At 41.9% G+C, this 25108-nt stretch overlaps 1 protein-coding gene across 2 annotated transcripts in view; it reads right to left on the bottom strand.

The window, feature by feature from the left end:
- CACHD1 (cache domain containing 1) overlaps positions 1–25108 on the bottom strand; it is a 217427-nt gene that overhangs the window by 6889 nt on the left and 185430 nt on the right. The window contains exons 15-26 of one of the 2 annotated variants that reach the window (XM_029229041.1): positions 24517–24698; positions 23504–23614; positions 18367–18489; positions 17116–17215; positions 16907–17023; positions 14870–15030; positions 14459–14545; positions 13466–13582; positions 12183–12334; positions 10722–10883; positions 9385–9462; positions 8654–8755 (exon numbers count right to left, since the gene is read on the bottom strand). In XM_029229041.1, the coding sequence (XP_029084874.1) occupies positions 8654–8755; positions 9385–9462; positions 10722–10883; positions 12183–12334; positions 13466–13582; positions 14459–14545; positions 14870–15030; positions 16907–17023; positions 17116–17215; positions 18367–18489; positions 23504–23614; positions 24517–24698 (1492 nt within the window). The remainder of the gene's footprint in view (positions 1–8653; positions 8756–9384; positions 9463–10721; positions 10884–12182; positions 12335–13465; positions 13583–14458; positions 14546–14869; positions 15031–16906; positions 17024–17115; positions 17216–18366; positions 18490–23503; positions 23615–24516; positions 24699–25108) is intronic. The other variant, XM_029229043.1, reaches the window with a different exon arrangement.

Below are 25108 nucleotides of genomic sequence, written 5' to 3' on the forward strand. Positions count from 1 at the left end.
AGAGATGCAAAAATCCTCAACAAAATACTAGCAAACAGAATCGAACAACACATTAAAAGGATTATACACCATGATCAAGTGGGATTTATCCCAGGGATGCAAGGATTCTTCAGTACACGCAAATCAATCAATATTAACCATATTAACAAACTGAAGAATAAAAACCATATGGTCATCTCAGTAGATGCAGGAAAAGCTTTTGACAAAATTCAACACCCATTTATGGTAAAAACTCTCCAGAAAGTGGGCATAGAGGGAACCTACCTGAACATAATAAAGGCCATATATGACAAACCCACAGCAAACATCATTCTCAATGGTGAAAAATTGAAACCATTTCCTTTAAGATCAGGAACAAGACAAGGATGTCCACTCTCACCACTATTATTCAACATAGTTTTGGAAGTCCTAGCCATGGCAATCAGAGAAGAAAAAGAAATACAAATTGGAAAAGAAGAAGTAAAACTGTCACTGTTTGCAGATGACATGATACTATACATAGACAATCCTAAAAATGCCACCAGAAAACTACTAGAGCTAATCAATACATTTGGTAAAGTTGCAGGATACAAAATTAATGCACAGAAATCTCTTGCATTCCTATACACTAATGATGAAAAATCTCAAAGAGAAATTAAGGAAACACTCCCATTTACCACTGCAACAAAAAGAATAAAATATCTAGGAATAAACCTACCTAGGGAGACAAAAGACCTGTATGCAGAAAACTATAAGACACTGATGAAAGAAATTAAAGATGACACCAACAGATGGAGAGATATTCCATGTTCTTGGATTAGAAGAATCAATATTGTGAAAATGACTATACTACCCAAAGCAATCTACAGATTCAGTGCAATCTCTATCAAATTACCAATGGCACTTTTACAGAACTAGAACAAATAATCTTAAAATTTGTATGGAGACACAAAAGACCCTGAATAGCCAAAGCAGTCCTGAGGGAAAGAAACGGAGCTGGAGGAATCAGACTCCCTGACTTCAGACTATACTACAAAGCTACAGTAATCAAGACAATATGGTACTGGCACAAAAACAGAAACATAGATCAATGGAACAAGATAGAAAGCCCAGAGATAAACCCATGCACCTATGGTTAACTAATCTATGACAAAGGAGGTAAAGATATACAATGGAGAAAAGACAGTCTCTTCAATAAGTGGTGCTGGGAAAACTGGACAGCTACATTTAAAAGAATGAAATTAGAACACTCCCTAACACCATACACAAAAATAAACTCAAAATGGATTCAAGACCTAAATGTAAGACCGGACACTATCAGACTCTTAGAGGGGGCTTCCCTGGTGGCGCAGTGGTTGAGAGTTTGCCTGCCAGTGCAGGGGACACGGGTTCGAGCCCTGGTGTGGGAGGATCCCACATGCCACCGAGCAACTAGGCCCATGAGCCACAACTACTGAGCCTGCGCATCTCTAGTCTGTGCTCCGCAACAAGAGAGGCCACGATAGTGAGAGGCCAGTGCACCGTGATGAAGAGTGCCCCTCACTTGCTGCAACTAGAGAAAGCCCTCGCACAGAAACGAACACCCAACACAGCCAAAAATAAAAAAAAACAAAAATAAAATACTCTTGGAGGAAAACATAGGAAGAACACTCTTTGACATAAATCACAGCAAGATCCTTTTTGATCCACCTCCTAGAGAAATGGAAATAAAAACAAAAATAAACAAATGGTACCTAATGAAACTTCAAAGCTTTTGCACAGCAAAGGAAACCATAAACAAGATGAAAAGACAACCCTCAGAATGGGAGAAAATATTTGCAAACGAATCAATGGACAAAGGATTAATCTCCAAACAGCTCATGCAGCTCAATATTAAAGAAACAAAAAACCGAATCCAAAAATGGACAGAAGACCTAAATAGACATTTCTCCAAAGAAGACATACACATGGCCAAGAAGCACATGAAAAGCTGCTCAACATCACTAATTATTAGAGAAATGAAAATCAAAACTACAATGAGGTATCACCTCACACCAGTTAGAATGGCCATCATCAGAAAATCTACAAACAACAAATGTTGGAGAGGGTGTGGAGAAAAGGGAACCCTCTTGTACTGTTGCTGGGAATGTAAATTGATACAGCCACTATGGAGAACAGTAAGGAGGTTCCTTAAAAAACTAAAAATAGAATTACCATATGATCTAGCAATCCCTCTACTGGGCATATACCCAGAGAAAACCATAATTCAAAAAGACACATGCACCCCAATGTTCATCGCAGCACTATTTGCGATAGCCAGGTCATGGAAGCAACCTAAATGTCCATCGAGAGACGAATGGATAAAGAAGTTGTGGTACATACATATAACGGAATATTACTCAGCCATAAAAAGGAACGAAATTGAGTCATTTGTTGAGACGTGGATGGATCTAGAGACTGTCATACAGAGTGAAGTAAGGCAGAAAGAGTAAAACAAATATCGTATATTAACGCATGTATCTGGAACCTAGAAAAATGGTACAGATGAGCTGGTTTGCAGAGCAGAAGTTGAGACACAGATGTAGAGAACAAACGTATGGACACCAAGGGGGGAAAGCTGCAGGGGGTGGTGGTGGTGGTGTGATGAATTGGGCGATTGGGATTGACATGTATACACTGATGTGTATAAAATTGATGACTAATAAGAACTTGCTGTATTAAAAAAAAAAAAGAGTTCTGGGACTTCCCTGGTGGTGCAGTGGTTAAGAATCTGCCTGCCAATGTAGGGAACGTGGGCTCGATCCCTGGTCCAGGAAGATCCCACATGTCGTGGAGCAACTGAGCCCGTGCGCCACAACTACTGAGCCTGCGCTCTAGAGCCAGCGAGCCACAAATACTGAAGCCCGCGTGTTGCAACTACTGAAGCCCACGTGCCCAGAGCCCGTGCTCCACAAGAAGAGAAGCCACCGCAATGAGAAGCCCGTGCACCGCAAGGAACAGTAGCCCCTGCTCGCCGCAACTAGAGAAAGCCTGCACACAATGAAGATCCAACGCAGCCAAAAATAAATAAATAAATTTACATATAAAAAAGGAGAGAGAGTTCTGGTGGCAGTTTGGTGGCTGAATAAAAAGGAGAGAGAGGGAGGCAGTTAGGAGGTTATTGCAATAGCCCAGCTGAGAGTTGTTGAATTAAAACTATGGGATTGGACAGACAGCTCTGGGGTGGAAACAGTAGTAGTTCATCAGCAATTTGATGTGGGGGGCTGGGGGGTGAGGGGTGGTTAAAGAGGACTGCAACTTACAGTCAGGATGATAAGAGAGGGTGACTCCGAGATCCTGAGTCTCAGGGAAGGAAACGAATTTTGTTTTTGCACATCTTGATTTTGAGAGTCTGTGAATAACATATGTAGAGCTACCCAGCCAGAAAAACAGGCACGTTGGCCATAAATCAGGACAGAAGAAGGAGCGTTCGTTGTTGTGTGTCCATCATTACTGAGTGCCCTCTTGGTGCCAGATGCCAGGCTAGGGGTTCAACAGAAAAAGGGGTAAGGTGAGGCCCCAGCTTCTGAGAAGCCCACAGTCAAGAAGGGGAAACACAGGTGCGAAACCAGAGGCATTACAAAGGAATACCAAAGCTGATGAACTTGGCTTAGGATCCTGGAGGAAGTGACACTTAAGGTGGTCCTCACGGGAGAGAGGGGTTCACTAGGTAAAGAAAGGGGTGGAAGGTATTTCAGGCAGGGAGATGAGCATATTCAAAGACCAGAAGACTGAAAGGCTCCATGGATTTGAGGAATGGGGAAAAGCTTCATGTGTAGGAGAAAAGAGCAAGAGATGAGGCTGGACAGGCAGGCTGAGACCAGACCAGGAAGGCTGGTCAAAGGGCAGGGGGAAGGTAGATGGCAAGAACATAACGTGTGCTTTAAGATGATCCCTTGTGGCAATGAGGAGGCTGACCACAAGGAAGGAGGGATCTGAGGCTCAGAGGACAGGGGACTGAGCATCGGCCCGAGAAGACGGCAAGGCCGTGAAGTGGGACATTAGCCGTGTTTAAGTGGAGCGAGCGGCTGTTCAAGTTCAGGGAAGGGCTGGCTCTGGTGACCAAATGGACTTCCTGGTGAAGATGCCAAGAGGGTTAATATCCTTGAAGTTTCTAGGTTCAGATGCTGGAGGAATAGTGATGACTTTACCCAAGATTAAGAGATCAGGAGCCAGAACAAGATTCTCAGCTTCAGTAGTGCTAAGTCTAGAATGTAATGTAGGCTTTAAAACCTCAGTTACAAATGTTCCACACCTAAGAGACTAAAGTACTAGAAAACACATTTTAGCAAAATCTCAGTGTCTGTGTCAATTATTTTTAGCCAACCTTTAGTGCTAGGCTGTCTTCATCTTGCCTCCTGGATGCCTTCCTGACTCTGCTCATTTACAAGCACCCATCGGAACTGACAGCTGATTTTCACATTCATGGTGTAAAATTCATAGTGGTCCTTCTGCCTGCCTCACCCTCCCACCTTCCCTTATCTTGCTATTGTGCTTCACGTTATGTTTGAAGGTCTTTTCTGGGAAACCTTCCCAACCAACATCCACCCCACCCAGTCATACCAACCTATAGGGGTTCTGGTGACTCTTCTGTGAGTTTAAATGGTAATCTGTGCACATCCCTATCTTAGATTTTACCATATTACAAAAAAATATAGGGCTGTCTTGTCCATTAGCAAACTCTTTCTTAAAGTACGAGGACTTATGCCTTACACAAAGCATGCGCTTAAAAAAAAATCACATAATTTTTTCAGCAATCTGTGGTTCTGTCTGGTGTGACATTTTACCAGTCTCATCTAATAATGAAGACATTCTAGGATTCACTGGGCCCTGCCTGGAGTTCTGACTTAGAGTCCAGGGGTGCTCTGAACCTGGCTGGTCCCAGGCCCAGGTGGGTGGTGACCTTGCAGCCATTCCCAAGGCAACTCGGGGGCAGCCCCGTTTCTCCTGGTGCTTTCTGATGAGAATCCCAGCAGGGACCCCTCCGAAGGGAACCCCTCTGGGGCAATTCTGTTTTATTTCCTCAGTGGGACACTACTGCTCAACCCCTCTGTAACTTACTCAGGCTTCCTCTTATCTCAGTAATTCATGGAAATCTGGAGGGAGGGAGTAGCATGTTTCAGAGAAGCAGGAGAAAGCCAAACACATGCTCTCACTTAGCAAATTAACTGAGCATTTACTCAGTGCCAGGCAATTCTGTGAAGTGCTGGGAACAGTGATGCATAAGACAGACACGGTCTCTGACTCATGCAGGAAGCAGCACCATTTAAGACACAGAGGACATTTACAAATACTTTCAAAGAAAGACTTCTTTACTATCCAAAGGTGCATACAGAGAAATTCCTGCAAAGCCAATTTCAAGGCGAAACAGGCTTCAGGAAGGAGGCCTGGCATCCATAAGAAATAGAAGAGTCAAATTAGGCTTTTGCTCTTTGTCATTCTGCTAATGTATTTATCTGACGGTTCTTAAGAAAACCCTCTTGATGGTAAGGGCTGTTAGGTCCCTCGGAGGACTCACTCACCCCTTTGTGGTCATCACCCCTTTGTGGTCACAGCGAGTAACTGCAGGAGAATATCTCTGCACTTCTAAAAAACGGTTTCGTGGTGCACTATGTAATTTTTGACCAGACTTTCAAGGTTCAGCATTTGCGTTTTAAGTCTTTTGGAATTTACTTCGCTAGGGGAAAAATTCCCTTTTACAAAGAAAAAAAATGTTGCTTAACGTCCATTTGTAATGTTTCTAATGAGATGGTAACTAAAACACAGATTCACAAGGAACAAATACATACTGGTGATTTTTAACTTAAAAATAAGCCAATTGATTAGTTAGAATATGATATTTTCAAGAGAAATAATGGGAAAGCAGAGTGTAACTGTTAATAGTCAAGTGCTGGAAAACAATCATTCTACATGGTGTCAGAACGTTGATAAAAATGATTCTACTTTTCAGAAACCATTCTTATTTTGAGTAGTTTTCTTTTAAGAAACAAAAATTAAAAATTAGGTTCTTTTAAAATACAAAACTCTGTTGGCCACATGAAATATTTCTAGTTAAAAATGCAGCCTGGAGTCTCCAAGTTTAGGTTGGTAACATTTAGTTTTAATTCTGGGAATATCACCACTCTGAACCATACCATGAAAGTCTGGTCTGTTCCATACTTATATATTTATATATTTTATTCTTCTGAGGTTTCCTTTTGTGCGTGTCCCCTCTCCCCCCAGGGTCTTACATGATTTACTTGCAGATAAAAGTGAACTCTCTCCCCATCTTCTTCTTTGTTCCACTTCTTTAAGGAAGCTGTCATATTCAGCCTTTTATCAGTCTTGTGAATACATGCACGCATTTACAGTTTCTTGCTGGATTATCAATTCCTTGAGGGCAGAGTGGGTATGGAGGTGAGGTCAGCTCTGAGCTCATGCCTGCCATGTGTTATCTCACTTCATCCTCACGACAACCTTACCCAGGAGGAATTTCTAATCCCGTTTTAATTATTAGGAAACTGAGGTCCACGTAGCTTCACTAAGGTCTCACTACCTGGAAAGAAGGGGAGAGGTGGGATTCCAAGTGAATTCTGCTTGACCTGTCTTATAAGCTCTTCTATACCACGCTGCCTGGCAGAAATAAGGCCCATCCCGCTCCCTTCCCCAACTCCTTCCTCTCTGCCAAGCAAACAGCAGATGCCCGCCTGGTACCTTCACCAAATAAGAGAATACACGCTTGAGCAAGTCGTGTGCCACAAAAGAACTAGATCAGATTTCCGTGTTTAACGTGTACCTATGGTTTATCCTCTAGGTACCACAGGGACATTAGCTTGATGCCACCACTTTCAGTGACCCACCATACAGGTTCAGGGATATGACAACACTCGGTTAAATGCTGCTGACTTTGTGGTGCATTTGGAATTACGTGGAATGTCAATGTCTTCCGCTTCTTCTGGCGCTGCATTCTGTCTGCATGAGAAACTTTGGGGATAACAGGGATCCAATTATTGTGAAAAATGAAAGAAAGCAAGCCCTTAGCTAGATTCCTTGGCTTTTGGATGCTGACACCGCACTATTCCTTTTATCTCAGCTGTTGCTTCATATGCCATTTTTACTAAGATGATGGGAGGGCTAATGGAACATTAGAACATCACTCAGAATTCCAATTTTGTACTGAAGCAGTTTCTACCAGGGGAAAGGGGGGTGGGGAGAGGGAGAGAGAGACGGAGAGGGAGAGAGAGAGAAAGAACTCAGTATTTCTGCTGAATAAGAAATTATTTCTGTTGAACTTTAGTAGCCTCAAACCTGTTTTATTATTCAAAGGAGAAGAGACACAGAACTGCCTGGCAGAATGAATTTATGCGGGTTCAAAGGTTTTTCTGGAAAAAAGGCAGAAAGTCAAAGAAACTGAGAAATTTAAGTTCTGCTTTGACTCTCCATAGAAACCAGAAGTTTCTATTTAGTTGGTGGGAACAATGTCATTCAGAGCCCAAATTAAGAGTCCCCATTTTAAAAATCAGACCCTTGGCTTCTCCTGTTTTCCAAAGGGAGTTTGAATACCTGGCTGCCGTGTAAAAGGCCACATTGGTTGCTTTGATGAATATCTACTCCTGCATTTTTTAGCACAGGTGTGGAAGCACACTGCTTGAAGACATTTTTTTTTTCAGGGTAGATGTGGACAAGGCAGAATAAAAAAAGCATAAATGCATTATTTATGCATTAAAAAAAGACCTGATTCTGGGAAGAAAAGAAAGGTTTCTGGAAAATTAAACAGCTATATGAAAAACAAAAAGATCTGACAATTACAGGAAAGGATGTACACTTCTGTTATATTTTTGTGCAACAGTGGCAGGGATGCCTAGACAGTAGGACACATCTGCTGTTCTCTGTGACAATAAGCCATACGAGCACTGGGAAGGTGAGAAGGTACATGGTGGCCATGCTGTTGGTACAGCCGTGGACTTGATAATTGGTAGCTCACTTAGCACCCAGTGTCTCTTCACAACTCAGTCCCGACCCTTCCCGAGCATCTTACAGGCACTTTAGGCACCTCCATGACTTTGTACACACCAGTCCCTTTGCCTCTAATATCCTTTGTCCCTTGCTTTTCTTTGATCATCCTTCAAGGCCCAGGGTAAGTGCTGTCTCTTTGGTGAAGCCTTCCCTGGGGCTCCAGGCCAGGCAGGAGGTCAGGGCAGGGGACGCCAGATGACAGCATGGATTCTTGCCAGGCCCTGAGAGTATGTGGCCAAGAGAGCCCTTGTCGATGCTGGTGTTTGCCAACCAACATCACTGGGCAGCAGGACCTATGAGTAAGCCGATTCACTGAGAACCACGTGGGGTACCACTGGTTCTCAGTGAATGGGTGAGCAGGTACCATTGAGATGATCTAAACGCTTATTCATGGAGAAAACCCAGGAGGCAATCTGTGTGCCCAGAGGTCATCCCACATATGCCTGGGAAGGCTGAGCCATAAGCCAAACTCTCCTGGGGCTCTTATAAAAGTTTCATGCTGGAATGTATCTGTTTGGAAAACTATGTCAAAACAATTTACCTGAGCATGGAACAGGAAAGAGAGAGAAGGGTTATTTATGCATAAATAACTTGTGAGCACTGGCCCACAAGTGCACCAGGGTCCTCAGGGCCTCGAGCGCAGGAAGCCAGACCTTCTTACCATGATCGCTTTCTGTTCCTGAGCGACCCCAGTAGCGACGCCTCCTTTCTGGACTGTGTGCATGCCGTTCGATGACCGCAGCTATAAATCGAGTATTGCTGACTGTGGAAGGCAAGGATGGTTAGTCACTCTTAGGCCAGCATCTTTATTGTATCAAGCACATTTGCGCTAAGTAGCCTCATTCATATGATGGGGGGACTTATTCCTTGCAGAGCTAGAATGAGTAATTTTTTAACAATTCTGAGGATTAGGGGAGTTGGTTTTAGGACTGGGACAGCAAGAGGTCCCTAATGACATATCTCCAACATGCATCAAGGAGATATACTCTGTATAGTTGAAGGCCAAAGTATCTCAACACACATGGAGCTCTCTTTTGATAGAGAAATGTTCTTTTTTTTCCCCCTGAGTTGTATACATTAGTTAAGGGATTTAAAAGAAATGCATACCTGATGACTCCCTTTCTAAAATGCTATACTGGAAAGTAATAAGGAGGAGAAAGAAAGGGAAGAGTAAGGTGTTTTAGGCCAAAGTACTTAATGCAACAAAGAACACCCTGAAATCTTTTGAGATGTACTAGAACAAAGCAAAACCTATGCTTATTCCTAATGAAAATGGGGGAAAAAAGAACCCCATCGTGCCAAAGCATCTTAAAGTTTAATACGAGAAAGCACATTTATTCTGGATTAGCCTCCTGCTGCCACGTTCTGCATGGAAGCAGCCTGGATACTCACTGATGCCTCTGTCTTCATGGCCGTCATCATCCCTTTCATCTCTGTCATTCTCCAGGTTGGACATACGCACTGACATTTCTACCCATCATTCAAAAGAGAGAAACATGACTATTTAATCAAACAAAATCACCCACTTTAATGCCCTGCAGAGTGTTCATTTGATGACTGGATGACAGCACTCCATCAATGAACTGATGCCCCATCTCATTTTTTTTTTTAAAGGAGGAGGGAGCAGGAATCAGAAGAGAGAACAAGAGGTGAATAATCCAGTGGGGCACCTGAGATTGATTTCTGGAGACAGAGGAGAAAAGATGTTGATTGAGGCTAACAGGTCTTTAATCCTCTCCTCAAGTACCTGAAACGGAAGGAAGGGGTCTAAAACTACGGCTGACTGTGCTGATAAAATGGTGCTACAGAATGCTATAAAAGGCCAGGCCTAAGGTTACACTGGAGGGCAGTCACCCTCAGTCAAACCAAACCTTACCAAGAGGAAAGAGCTTTGTGGTCAGCTCAGTTACTAAATCAGACAACACGATCCCACGATCCCCCGACAGGATTGCGACCACAGTGAAATATTCCAACATCAACTAATCATGACGGCTGCCAGGCTCCTGACCAAGTCCAGGAAAAATGATGAGTGAGTCTTATCTCCACAAAGGTCAGGGTAACACATCCCAAGGGGTTTGTAGGGAGGATGGGGATGGTCGTTAAATGGTTTTGTTCCTTGCAAACGAGCACAGATACCACATTTAACTCTTGATATGGAAGCCATAATTACCAATTAATCATTTTGTATCTGACTTCAAGTCCTTATCCAGGTTGGACAGTCCTTATCCTGTTTTAAGAGATGTGATCATTCCTTTGAATGTGTTCATTCACACAATATAGTAATAGCTGCAATAGAACAGATTCATGTTCTTGCCAGTAGTGGCCTGAGGTGTCTTTGGTCTGCCCGTCTTTTCGGAACAGCAAAGGCAGCATATCTGAGCTTAGCGAAGAACAAAATTTCCCACTCAGCATCCCAGCTCCCCTGACTGTCTTATTCCAGAGGCACGCTATGGCGGGCTCACGCTTGTGTAAGGAGAGAGATAATCTAGGGATTTTCTGGGGAATCAAATGGGGCTTGCAGGATTTAGGCCCTAAAGAAGGAGCTGTGAACTAAAGGAGGGAAAAGCAGGCTTTGGGGACCTCCGAATCTACTCCACAGTAGCAGGAAATGTAGCACTGGTCTTACAGTCGCTTAAAGGCTTACAACTGGTTACTGTCCTTCTCGCCTTGGAACAACCCTGGGAGCCTGCTGCCTCCTGGGGGAGCTTTGGGATTCCTTTCGAGCTCACCTTGGGCAGCAAGAGGAGACATATGCTGATGGCTCCGGCGATGAATCTGATGACGGTATGCATACACGGCCAGGACCAAGACCATGATGCAGCCCATGATGCCTCCAGCCACTGGACCCACAGGGGCACTTTTAATCATGTTCAATGTGACAACCTCATCACCTTCATTAAAATAAACAAACAGATGTCCTTCATGAAGATTTCCCAAGTGTAGCAGGAGATGGGGACGGGGGTGAGATGGGAAGGAATGCAGTGGGAAGGGGTTTAGTGAAGATATGTAAGAACGGCTGCTTTAAGCTTTGAATCCCTTAAAGAAGACCCACTGGGATGTGGGAACAGGGCTTCCTTTAATTTCTGGTTCTCAGATGAAATGCTGCTTGCTTGCAGAGCACACAATTGGCAAGGACTTGTGAAACAAGCGAGTGGTTGAGGATCCCTTAAACGTGCAGTGCCCAGTCTAAGGGCCCAGCCCTGGGCTGTGCACTACTCTTAGTACAGAGGTGAGGCAGGGCAACGTGGGTCTCTTCGCACATATTTACTCTACATGGTGTCATTTATTTCAGTGGCTCAGTCACGTGACCTCCAAAAAGGATCAAATTTCAAAGCTTATTGGGTTCCCTTTAAGACACTATTTGCACTTTTCAGACAGGAAACTGCAGGTGGGCATATAAAGTGACTTCTTGGAGCAAGGTCACTTCAACCGTGTCCTAACCTGGTCCGGTAGTCATACGAGAGCTCAGAACCCTTCCTCACATATAGGAAAAGCTTTTCTTCCACAGACAGGCTAATGTGGGCAGATGTCAAAAAAGGCATTAACTAAAGCCTTAAATATCTTTTCACTTGCCAGCTAAGCTTGAGGAGCTTGTGGTAATTCCAGAAAGACACTGAGAAGATCTCAGGGTGGGTACGCAGGTAGTATTTTTGAGGTCTTGGGGCCTAATCCCAATGGTATTTCTCCCAAAAATGTCCCTGTCCCCCACCCCAAGCCACCCCACTGCACTGGATAGCTCTGGCTTTTGCCGACCTCAAGGACCTAAATACTAATTTGTAGCCATAAGATTTCTGCCTTCAAAAGTTGTGAGGGAAGGTAGCAGCAGGAAAGCGATAATGCACGGGTCACTCTGCCCATCACCAGCCCTGTGTTTCTGACAGCTGGGATTCACATTCACACAACCCCACAGTTCAGCTGCTCAGAAATCAGGCCTGATTTTTCTCAGAACAAGCTTTATGGGAATGAATTCCAGGCTTGCAAAATTTGGCAGGAAAGATGGCTGCTTACTCTGCACAGTATAGCTAGCCAGCTTTGAAAGTAATTATTTGCCTTGGTTTTGCAACTAAAAACTACTGGCAAAGAAATCAGGGAAGTAGGGTAGAGAATTATTTTAAGATCTCTGTCCTAGTATAGAGGCAAGAAAATATGTTTTCAAGAATCAAATTATTCTGGGTTCCCCAAAAACATACCTATTGCTCCCATGTCATCAACATAGGGACTTTTGGCTCCAACGATCCCCCCGAAGCATTCTTTCTGGGGCGCACAGTAGGATTTGTCTAGGTGGGTCTTGCCATCGCTGTCTACCATGCACCATTCACAATCCAGCACACCAAAGCAGTCCCTGCCAGAAAGACAACGCTGAATGTTCCAGAAAGCGGTGTCATGCAGGGGAGAGCACATGGACTTGGGCATCAGATAGCTCTCAGGGGTTCCATGACTCACTAGTGTTATAACTCCTTGAGGCTGAGTTTCCTTTCCTTATAAAAGGAGAACAGCCATAGCCTGCCACAGGAAAGCTGTCTAATGTCCCTCAACAACTTGGAGATGAGAGAAATAGAACCGCTCTCTGCGAATCAAACCATGAAGTCCACACATCATGGATTAGTGCAGGGTCACTCAAAATCATCTTAAAAAGACCACATGGCCCCAAGGTTTGTTAGACTTTGGCCTAACACTCCCCAGGTATATGGTCATTAGAAAAAGGAAGGAAGGAAAAATTGATCAAACAAGTTGGGGAAACAGTGGATAAGTTCAACAGATTTCTTTGCTGCCAATTTCTTAGAACTTTTAACATGTTGAGTGCATTCTGACACAGTGTTTCTCAAGCTTAACAGGCTTTGGGTTACTGCATAACACACCGAATTAATCTATCTGATGCCCTACCATTCCTTTGCTAAAGTACATACTGAAAGTAAAACTGGCTGCCCCTTTCACCCAGTAATTTTGTTGAATCAAATGGCAGCTTGCAGCTGTTTAGTCCCAAACAACACCCTAGGGAGGAGGGGGAGGGAGCAGGGAGCGTGTGGCTTTCAGTTCTCAACACTCCTGTAAAGCATATCCGCTTTCTAAGAAAGAATTGATGAGCTTCAATGTATCACACATAGAGCTGGGTTCTGTTTCTAGAACCCATGAGTTCCTGCCCCCTTGCCCTTGCTTCTTCATGCCATTTCCTCTCTTACTCCTCTTATTTCAAGAATAACTCTCCCATCCACAGATGAGGCTACTAAGATATGGTACATGTGCCAAATAGCTGTAACAAGTGGAAACCAGATAACATTAAACCTGGTAGATAAAAGGCGTATCAAAATCAGTTCTGGATCTGAAAAACTGGTACATCTTTTTAAAACATCAAGAATGGGAATGATAAATACCATCTGGAAAAGCTCAAGGAGGCTGCCGGTCTCTGTTCTTTACTAGGTTCTGCTCCTGCAGCTATGATGATGACGTGAAACCAGCACCGGTCACTGCTTACCCACTCTCCATCCTCTGACTGCACCTGCTGTTGACACACTGGTGAAGAGCCTCCTGCAGGCCAGGGTCAATAGCCGTGTACGTCACTGGCTCCTGGTGGACTTCACAGCTTGGGTTTCTACGTAGGAGCAAGTCTGAAGGTTAGGACCAAGACCATCCATATTCCAAACTCATCATGCCCTTGGCCCCTGACAGTGTCAAACAGATCTCGGTTTGAATCCTGGCTTTGCCACTTAGCTCTATGAAACCTTGGGCCAATCTGGCCTGAAAATCTGTCACTGAGATAAATAATGCTATATTACGTGTGAGCATCTGTGTGTGTGAAATGTTCCTACATGTTTATCAAAGGGTTAATTTGAAAACTAAGTGACAGGGCCTCCCTGGTGGCGCAGTGGTTAAGAATCTGCCTGCCAATGCAGGGGACACGGGTTCGAGCCCTGGTGCAGGAAGACCCCACATGCCACGGAGCAACTAAGCGCATGTGCCACAACTACTGAGCCTGCACTCTAGAGCCCTTGAGCCACAACTCCTGAAGCCTGGGCGCCTAGAGCCCATGCTCTGCAACAAGAGAAGCCACTGCAATGAGAAGCCCACACACCGAAATGAAGAGTAGCCCCCGCTCGCTGCAACTAGAGAAAGCCCACACGCAGCAACGAAGACCCAACATAGTCAAAAATAAATAAAGTAAAAAAAAAAAAGAAAGAAAACTAAGTGACTTATTGGACATACAGTATCTGACACATGTTAGGCACTTAGTTAATGCTTGTAACAGTCTCATTTTTTTGTAAGTAGCACATATACTCAAAAATGTTTTAGCATTTATATTCAAACCTGAAAGTAGACTTCACTTTAAGACACTATGGAGTTTGAAAACTGCCTCACTGAACAGTTCCATCATTAGAATGAATCACCTTCTTATACTTCCAACTCGAAACAAATCTATAAACAAGACTCCCATTATAAATATGCATACACACACACATTTTAAATTTACCTGTTCTCTGCATTGGTGAGGTTGCCAGTGCACTCATTGACCTCTAGAGGGCACTCACAAGGACATTCACATTCATTTTGTTCCATTCTGAAAAGGAAAAAGAAAGTTACTATGCAGAGGGTTGATAAACTATATATTGTACATGCACTGAGGGAAATGAAATAAAGACACCATGAGCTAGTTAAAAGGGACAGTAAAAGTTATCACTAAAGGTTTAAATACACAATTGACCTCAATCCACTGTTCTTTGGACAAGGATGCTACAAACAACACAGCTCTAAATGCTTTTGTAACCAGGACTTTCCTTTCCTCTAGGACACACCTGAACACTTCATGTTTATTTTGCAGTTGGCATCAGTTAAAATATTCAGTAGTGTGGTAAACAGAGAATATGACCCGTCCCATTTTTACCGGTGACAGTTGAGACAGAGCCGGTCCACCATGCTACAAGCACAGAAGGCAAGAGAGTCACACGTTTCGTTGACAATGCCGACAAATGCATTGGTTCCCGGGATCCTCGCCAGTCTGTATTTAGAACAGTGACTGCCGTGCACAAGGTTTGTCAAATCCCCCTATAGACAACAGAGTTGTCAGAAGTGACAGACAACAATGCAAAGTTTCAGCTCTACCATCCTGAAAACAACCCTTCAACCAACTGCTGAAAATAGTTCAATCCAACTAAAGCAAGCATCCTTTTCTTCGTTCTATAACAAGAAAATGTGATAGCTGGCTTCATGAAATGTCTACAGTATTTGAAAGCCAAAGATTCTAAAGCAGCATCGTAAAGTTGAGTATGGTCATTTTTTCTGCACGTGTCATATGTAGTAGGTCAATTATTTAAGCCCATGTTGGTTTCCATGCCAGTTATCCGTTATGTGTGCATGGTTAGGATAAGCCTAACCATGAGAATCATGGCACTGAATGGTTCCTTAAAAGGTCTAGATGAATTTTTTACTGCCTGGAAGATGCCCACCTTTACAATATAAGCAATAACATAGGCTTATCAGCCTGTTAGCTCCAATAACCAGGAATGTTCCAATTCCATTTTGGAATAACTTGGGCCATTAAGCATTTATTCTAATTCATATTCCACTAAAATTTGCATGACTGAAAAATTTCTGCTGGAATATCCCAGCTTCTCTGCTGAAGACTCAGGAAATCATTGTACAAATGACAGAAGATAACAGAGTAAGGCAGACTTTCACATGACAACCTTACCTGACAGCCTCCCTCTGATTACACGCATGTTTGTCAATGCCTCCTTTACAGAAAGTGCTCATCGGAATGGGTATGGGGGTTGAACAGAGCAATAATGACTTCCCTTGCTTTGAACACACTATCCTATTAATATATTCATTCTTAAAACTCTTCTAGTCCCCTACACTATTGTTTTTACAATCACTTTTTCTGAGACTAAGTTTAGGATTTTCATTTAACCTCTATTTTTTTTTTTTTTTTTTGCGGTATGCGGGCCTCTCACTGTTGTGGCCTCTCCCATTGCGGAGCACAGGCTCCGGACGCGCAGGCTCAGCGGCCATGGCTCATGGGCCCAGCCGCTCCGCGGCATGTGGGATCTCCCCAGACCGGGGCACGAACCCGTGTCCCCTGCATCGGCAGGCGGACTCTCAACAACTTCCCTGGTTGGGGCGCCACCAGGGAAGGCCCAACCTCTTTTGTTTTTGACTTCAAGCTAATTTTATTTTATTTATTTTAAAATTTTTTATTAGAGTACAGTTGATTTACAGTGTTGTGTTAGTTTCAGGCGTACTAACTCAGTACATCTTTATGATTATCTTTTTAATAATACATGTAATGATTTGTGAATACATTTACTTCTTGTGAATAACGTTTTGAATGTTGGTTCTGTCATGACCCATTCTCTGTCAGCTAGGATTATTTACAAATTAATAAGTATATCCTTAAGATCTCTAACCATATCCAGGTAAATCTGTAGCATCTCAAATCACAAGAGAGTATTCTAAGCTTAAAAAAAAAAAAGGAATTATTTTTGGATGATCTACATAAGAGCTCTCATCTAAGAGGGTGGATGACCAAGAACTAACCTAATTTGGCTTTAAGAATTTAGGGAGACTGAGTAAGCTCTAGAAGACAGGAAGAGAGGACCACATGGTGCCACATATATTTATACAAGAGTGTGGGAACAGACTTCAGCAGACATTTCAAAGGGCTTAGATTGGGTAAGTCTTTAAACAAACAAAACCAAAGCAAAATACCAACTGTGAAACCTTAAAACACTCACTTCTCCATTCAGGGCTTTATATCCCACAACCATCAGACTGGGGAGTTGGACTAAGGTCTGTCATGTCCTATCACTCTAATTGCCAGGCAATGAAACAGCTGGTAATAGCTAACATTCAGACACAAACCATGACTCCATTGCAATTCCGTAGCTGGATGGGAGAAGAGAGCGTTGAGGAATCAACTTACTACTAGGCTCGTGTTGAATTTATAAAACCTCTGGACCGTTCTGTCACTGAAGCTGTTGCACAGGTTCTTCTTTACAAAGTTGGGGTGGTTCAGGATGTCATTTGCTACCAGGGGCTCCTACCGAGGCCAAGCAGAACACAAGACAGGTGCCATGTGGTTAGTGAGCCGCAGCCCGGTGGAGAACTGGGCTCTAGCTTCGTGACAAATACCTTGTGGGTGATGTGCTGCTGTTCCACGGGTGCATGTCCTTTGGGGTCAATGAGGGTTGGATGTGCCACCAGATAACCCCTGTCCTCCATTATGAAGCACCTGTGCCGAGACAATGACATTCCTCATTCACAGGAGCTGCTGCTCTATGCTTTTGGAGAGCATCTCTCTTGCTACCCCTGACACAAATTGCATTTATCAGGTTCTCAGTAAGTATTCATGGACGCAATGAAGGAAGGCTGGCAGTCAGGTGACAGACACATTAATTCTCAAGGCGTTGGATTACGTAGCGTACGGTTTAAGGCGAGAGAGTTACACCTGACTCTGAGGTCACCTACATACTTCGTACAGAATGTGACCACCCAGACTAAGTAAGATGGGCTCGAAGATCTTTTGCAAGAATGTATAAAGTGGGACATTTTTTTCTTTTTGCTGGGGAGGGAGATTCCGAAAGAAGCAGTCTTGGGTATTTTCAGGCACAAATTTTAGGGAAACCATACAATTTCCTCTTTCAATGACAAACATACCTAAAATACAACATTCAGAGGACATGCAAAAATATATTTGATGGAAACACTAAATAAGTGAAGCTAGAACTGCTTTAATCAAGACTATATTCTGCTCTATTTTACTTTCCATTCGTCATAACAGTTTGCTGTGAATCCTGCATTTCCCCATTAAGGGCCAATGTGAAATTTAGCAGTGATATGAAGCATGGGCTATGAGTTGGAAATAAAGGTATTTTTAAAAGTGGCCTGTATTAAATCAAGGGAATGCCCTTGCTTTGACATGCTCTTTTGAAATTCAGGTGGCAAAGACCTTTGGTTCCATGAGCCTCTTTCTGGGGAAATGTACAAAGGAACAGTCTAAGCATCTGAAAATCTCACAAAGACTTTGGTTTAATAACTAAGTTCACATCAAAAGTACTACCCAAGAGTGCCCTCTGGTCTTTCTAGCACTCAAGATATGGGAAACCTCTAATTACAGACTCCTAGAGAAACAAGAGCTTTTGGAGAATTCTGTGCCACAGTTACTCTTCTTGTTAGGAAGCCAAATCTGTCCATCTAAGTCATAAACAGCATGCATCTTAGAAAAATAAAAGAACAAAAACCTCCTTTATAGAACACCCAGGCAACGGACTCAGTTTCTGACGCTGACTATGACAATGTGCTTGGCATTCAACTGGAGATACCTGACATCTTTTTCTTTATATTTTGCAGCTAGATAGGATATGGGGTCCCTGAAGGGCTCACCTTATTTTGTTGCCACCATCTTGGTTACAAACTGGTAATAAGTCCATCAGAACCTTGTAGAAGTATCGAAGCGTGAAGTCAATGCCCATCACAGCCACAGTATGCCCGGAAGACAGCTGTGTACTTCATGTGAAAATGATCAGTGAGAATAAGAGGTGTGTCTTATTTAAAGGCAAAAGCTATGTTCACTCCTAAGGACATTGTCTGGTATCAGAAACACATGACTCCTGTTTTCCGCACTTTCCACCCTTGGAGAAACAATGAACTAAATGACTAACTTAGCATAACATGGAGATTTGACAAGAGAAAAATGTAAGATTAAAGATAGGACTTCCCAAATAAGACTAGCCCAAAACATGGGCAGCTGTGGAATATGGCTAATCCTAACTATAGATGGTCAGACAATGGTGGGATTATTCTTTGTCAAGAATATGGGGGTGGTGGGGGAACAGGCATCAGCTGGGAGGTTTAATGTGTGGCTGTTAGGTTCCTTCCAACAAGGAACCTTTATTTTTCCTTCAATTTTTTTTCTAATTGAGGTATAGTTGATTTACAGTGTTGTTAATTTCTGCTGTACAGCAAAGTGATTCAGTTATACATATTTATACATGCTTTCTTTAATATCCTGTTCCATTATGGTTTATCATAGGATACTGAATATAGTTCTCTGTGCTATACAGTAAGACCCTGTTGTTTATCCATTCTATATATAAAAGCTTACATCTGCTCACCTCAACCTCCCACTCCATCCCTCCCCCAAACCCCTCCCCCTTGGCAACCACCAGTCTCTAACAATGAAACTTTAGACAAGGAGCCTGAGTGATGTCCTTAGTTATTTCCTTCATTTTAGATCACGATAAATCTATAGTTATTAATCTATACATCTCATTTTATAGAGCTCTCAAAGGTTAATTAGTTTTAGGTCATACAAAACTTAGTGAAAACAACGTTTTGTTTTCTTTCTATAACACTAAAGTTGGCTGTACTCAAAACTCAGCTCACATTCTAGAACGAGACTCTCCTGGTTCATAGGCCAGTTCTGTCTCCATTCTAAAATGCTACTCTCAAAAACAGAAGCACCAAGGAAGAGAAAGTCGGGCAATACAACATGATGCTTGCTAGCTTTTTAGCTCTGGAATCAATCAGATCTGGGGTTAAAACTTGGCCTTGCTGATTTCTATCTATGTGGCTCCTGGGAGGCTACTTAACCTTTCTAAGCCTAAGTTTTCTTATCTGAAAATGGGGTTAATAATAGCTCAGAAGAAACTTCCCAAAGTAAAGTCCTCTTTGGGAAAATCAAAACTTGGGAGTGAAATTAGCTTTGCTATGTAGACAACTGGTTACTAACAACACTGATACTAACATATTAACTCAACTCACCACTCACCACCCCCAACAACAAAAAAAAAAAACCCAAAAAACAAGGAAAAACAAACAAACAACAAGAAAAAGGGACCATGACCCATAATGAAATTTCTATCAGAGCTTTGCTGTCAAAGCTGTTTTCGGCATGGGATGGGGGAAGACCATGTTGTGGGATTGCCTTTGAGAGGTTATTGCCTCAATAAGAGCCCCTATTATTACGTAAGTAACTTAAATTCTCCCATGGAAGAACTCCAAGACTCAGTTACCTTATGGGATTTGTGCATTGTAGAAAAGAATATTTTGCTGAAGCATTAGTCAGAAGAAGTCTAAACTTCTCTTGCTTATTCAGGAAAGAGGGATGAGTCTAAACAACAGCCATCATTACGATAATAGTAATGGCTTCCATTTCTGAATGTTCACAATTTATAGGCATTCTGGTAGGCATCTGAATATATCACTTCAATGATTTCTCACAGAAACCTTATGAGGCACTATTTCCAGAAAACTGAAGCTTGGGGAGATTAAGTATTTGGCTAAAGTCACACAGTGAATAACTAGTAGAAGCAGGGATTTAAACTCAGTGCCTTCAACTCCAAAGCATATATTCCTAACCAATAGGGTTTCTGCCTCCTTAGATCTGCATGGTACTCAAGAGTTTCCAAGCAAATTTAAACCATCTACTTAATTTCCTGTGAAGACATCAGAAAGGAATTATAGTTCCTATTTTATAAACGAAAAATTAGGTTTAGAATGGTTAAAAGACTTAAAGAAGATTGAAACACTTTTATTTATGGTTTAGAGACTAAATCTGGTTCTTTCTACAATACTATAGCTGCCTCAGTGAAAAATACAATTCAGTTTTTGTGGGACAAGTTGACTTTGTTTCTAAAATTCCCCTGTATGACTGCCATCTGCCCCTATTGATGATAAATGTGCTGAAGTAAAAGCATATATTATATGTTGCCCATGGAAGTCTAGCATTCATATTTTCACCTGCATTTAAAAAATGTACATGGTTACTATAGCAACCCATAAAGAATACCATAGAAAAGTCAAACTAAGCCTACATTTCTCAGCACAACGGTCCATGCTGTTTGCAGCGCTTTGGTGAGATTTTCACTGCCAAAGACTTGTCTAACCAGTCCCTTAATCATTGACTGTACTTCATCATCACTACCACATTATCATCCTCCAAAGAATGCATACCTAGATTCTCAGGCCACTAATAATGCTGATGAAAGAAACTGTTTAACTGATAAGTGAGCACTGAAAAACCCTGTCCTCAAGCTCTCAGCCCAACCGCTTCTGAAAACCAAGGGAGAATTAGAGTGCTTCACCAACAAGTTGAACGTTAGCTTAAGTTCCCTCTTCTGACCCATTAAAATGCAAGAAATTTAAAGCATGAATAGCGTGATAATAAAAATAACTACCATTTATTGGGGATTTGACATTGGCAAGTATAGTGCCAAGCATTTTACATGCATTATCTTTAATTTTCATTATGTTAGTTCAATTTGGGCATTGCTACCTCTGTTTTCCATATGAGGCTCAGAGAGTCATGGAACATAATAATAATAAAAGTATTTAACATTTATTGAGCCCTGACCATGGGCTACACACTGTTTTAGGAGCCTCACATATATTATTTACAGTAATCTTTAAATAATCATTTGAGATAGGCCCTAATATACTTCTTTCACAGGTGAGGAAACCAAGGCAGAAAGGAACTTGTTAATAGTCATACAGACAGTGAATGACAAATCCGCGTTTTCAGAGTGGAATCACATCTTAGGAGGAGGGCAGGTTCTCAAGTTGGCACATGAGACCAAAATCACTGGTAATCATTTGGAAAAAGTACCTCAGCAGAGCACACCTATGAATATACCCATTAAAGCTATAGTTGCTTTGGTTGAAAACCAGAAGCGTTAATTGACTTGCATTCTAAACTATGGTGAATGAAATAGATGGCTTTAAATAATAAAAACACGCTCAGCTAAGGAAAATGTTCAAATGATCAAGTCCATGGGATTGCATGTTGATTAAGGCAAGAGCAGATACCTATTCCTGAAATATACTCTCACTGAGTGACTGATGGACAGGATTTAAATGGCCATTTAACTCTTGTTAAACTCGAATAGCTAAACTTGTGTGGGCTAAATACACTATAAACAGTAACCAAATAAGGGAATTGAACCCAGGTTTTTTCTAAGTTGAAAGCCCATCACATTTCCATCATGTGTCATTTGGGCTGACACCATAAATATTTATAAATAAATGAAATGAAAATTCTTCCACCCTTCCAAATTCTAATAAAAACATGTATATGAGCGTAAAAATCTGTACCTCTCTGTGACCTCCTCCCCCCGCCCAACAAAAAGAATACTGTGTAGAAGGAAAAGCTAATGGCTCTTGATAATGAGCGGCAGATGGGAGAAGCCAGGTGGAATGTCAAAGCCTAAGTAAGACACACACAGGTAGGTAGGCATTCTCTCCCTGCTCCCCCGGCAACATCTTTAAGAGCCCAATTCCGGCCCATGTCCTTGTCATCAAAGACCAAGGTGACTGCTGCCCCCTCAAAGAGACCACGTTTGTTTACTTTTTCTCAAGTGATTAGAATAGATGGGAGAAATGACAAGTTTTGCTATTCAGACAATAGTAGGTGTATGCCTTACAGGCGGCCTGTTAATGAAAACATTGAAAAGATCTGTTCTAAAAGAATGTTTACTTGTTTATATGTGATGGAGCCAAACAGATACCATGTCCTGAAAAGAAATCAATATTTGGCTGGCAGCAGGGCCCTGCCTGCCATGGATACACAGGTCATGATATTGAAATTCCACACAGCACTGCTTCCCAATTCTTGATTCCAACGTACTAGAGAAGAATTCTACTGAATGTCAGCCATTTGATATATAATGAGCACTGTGAAAACCCTAAAGTTAAGCAAGAAAATCTGTCTCCCATAAATTTTAAGGCATCATTACAGATACCAGTCAAAATATGGTCTTTATTGGTTGCTAGGGAAAAACAGCGATTTGTATAATGAAGGGATTAAAACAATGTGTTTGGACTTGCCTCTCTAACCAACATTTCACTGACATTTGTAGCTTAAATACTGAAACCTCAAAAGCCTGAAATGTAAATCACCCTAAATATATTTACAGTAATACTGACATTTTATAGCATGCTTGGAAAATCAATTTTCAAAATGCTTTTTCATTCCTCAAGAGAGAGCACGGACAAAGTAAAAACAGCAACAAAACCATAACAACAACAACAACGAACTCCTATATAATTCTAAAGAGACCCAAATACAAAAGGAAACAATCTCAAGTCTTGATACATTTTTTTCTTCACTAAAACTACTCTGTTCTTGGGAAAACACTCTCTGATAATCATAATTGTCAGGCTCTTGGTGCTATTTCTCTGATTGGTTTACGACTGGCATTTCTAGGAACTGCTTTACTGAATCTAACATCTTTCTTTTTCTTTTTCATAAGCACCCTCACGGCCACTAACAGGGCTAAGTGCTTTTGACTGACTCAATCACACGATAATCGTGTGAGGTAAGTATTATCCCCATTTTACAGACATCAGGAGGAAGGTCAGGGTATCCAAGATGGCACAGCTAGAGAAGATATTCAAACCCCAGCTTGCCCCACAACAAAGGTCATACTTTTGCCACTAATTCTTGGTGTCTACTATTCTATTCAGATTTTCAAAGTATCCTTAATGTGTTTAAGAAATGAGTAAAAATTAATTGAAATATTACCTGGATGAATGAATTGTATGACTGATGGTCACTACATAGCCAGCTCCTCCAACATCTAAGTAAGGTCCAGTCAAAGAAATCAAACCTGGATTAGCTACTGCGTGGAGATACCTAATGGAGACCAAAGAAAGTCGTTACTTGAGGGTATGAACAACAACTTTGCACATTTCGAAGAAAACTGAGCTTGTAACCCTAAAAAAATATTATAAATTGTGCTTATGTTACATTCAAGTTCAAAAGGATTCCTCCCTTTTATATCTGACTGTAGCATCAGCAACAAGGGGTCAAGAAAAATATGAAATTCTCTTTAAAAAAGATGCTGAACTCAGTATGTATGTGAGCTTTTAATAAGGTCTATAGTAGAGATGTTTTAGAGGCTAAAACAAAAATTAACAAATCAAGTAGAAACAAATACAACTGGGCACCTAGAAATGTCCCCTGGATTGGTAAAGGTGGGGGAACAGGCAGTAAAACTAGCGGCCACTCATGAGTGGCTCAGTTACTAAGCGGCGCAATGCTAGATATCCTGTTTTCATGCCCAGGTTGCCCTCCTGCTATACCACCTGACTAGTTTTTGCTTTTGAAAATCAGAGTCAAAATAAATCCCAGAAGTAAAAAGTGTTTTTCAGTTTACACGTGTTCATTTTTCATAGGTCACATATAAGCTGTCATTTGATGCCATCATCACACGCAGTGACATTAAGTATACCCGCTGGGGACACACTGCATACAAGATGGGATTCAAACCACTAGGAATTGAAATGGCCAAGTATCAAGTATTTCAGTCTCAAAATTTCAATGAAGAGATAAAAGCATTGTAGACAGAGGAAGCCCACAAAGCTTTTGTTAATATTACATTTAAAAAATGATTCAAAAACATATTTTCACTGTCATGAAAAGTATCTTCTTTAAATATGACTGCCTGAAGTTGCTTTATTGTGTGTACTTATCATGTCTCTTTGGGACTGGAGGCGGGGGGGGAACCTTTGATAATGGAAGCCCCTAAAACTCACCATTGTCTCCTAGTGGGATCAAATGCTTTGTCCATGAGGGAACCAGGATAAATTCTGAGGACGCCATTGGGCGTTGCTATGTAACGGCGGACAATGTAAGTGTTCAGGCTACTCATTTCCATTTGTGTCATCCATTCATCTGTGACGTGGCTGGTAGCCATTACTTCATTTCTGACAGAGAACTGGGAAACAAAGGAAGACATAGCAGGGATCCTTTAAGACTCACATGAAAAGAGAGAGGCCTGCTGGCAGAGCTTCCCAAAGCTCTCTTGCAGAGAAGCCAAGCCCAATTACTTTTTAAAAATCTTTCCACAGCAGATGGATACAGCCAAACTTGGTGAAACAAAAGCTTCCTGAAATATAGCCAGTGGACGTGTGATTTACTTAATTGTTCATCCTAGCTAGGCTTTCTGTGTTTAAGAGGAAAGATCCTATAATGCAGCACTAAATACACACCCAGACACACATACAAACACGTGTACACACACCCCCTAAATCTCTGCTTCTTAAACTGCATCATATTTATCTCAACAGACAGTAGGGGCACTTTACTTCATTCCCCTGGGACAAACGGGGCTGGAAAGTTTCACTG

The sequence above is a fragment of the Monodon monoceros genome, unplaced genomic scaffold (genome assembly GCF_005190385.1).
Source record: "Monodon monoceros isolate NGI ecotype Baffin Bay Population unplaced genomic scaffold, NGI_Narwhal_1 Super_Scaffold_18, whole genome shotgun sequence".
Taxonomy (NCBI): Eukaryota; Metazoa; Chordata; class Mammalia; order Artiodactyla; family Monodontidae; genus Monodon; species Monodon monoceros.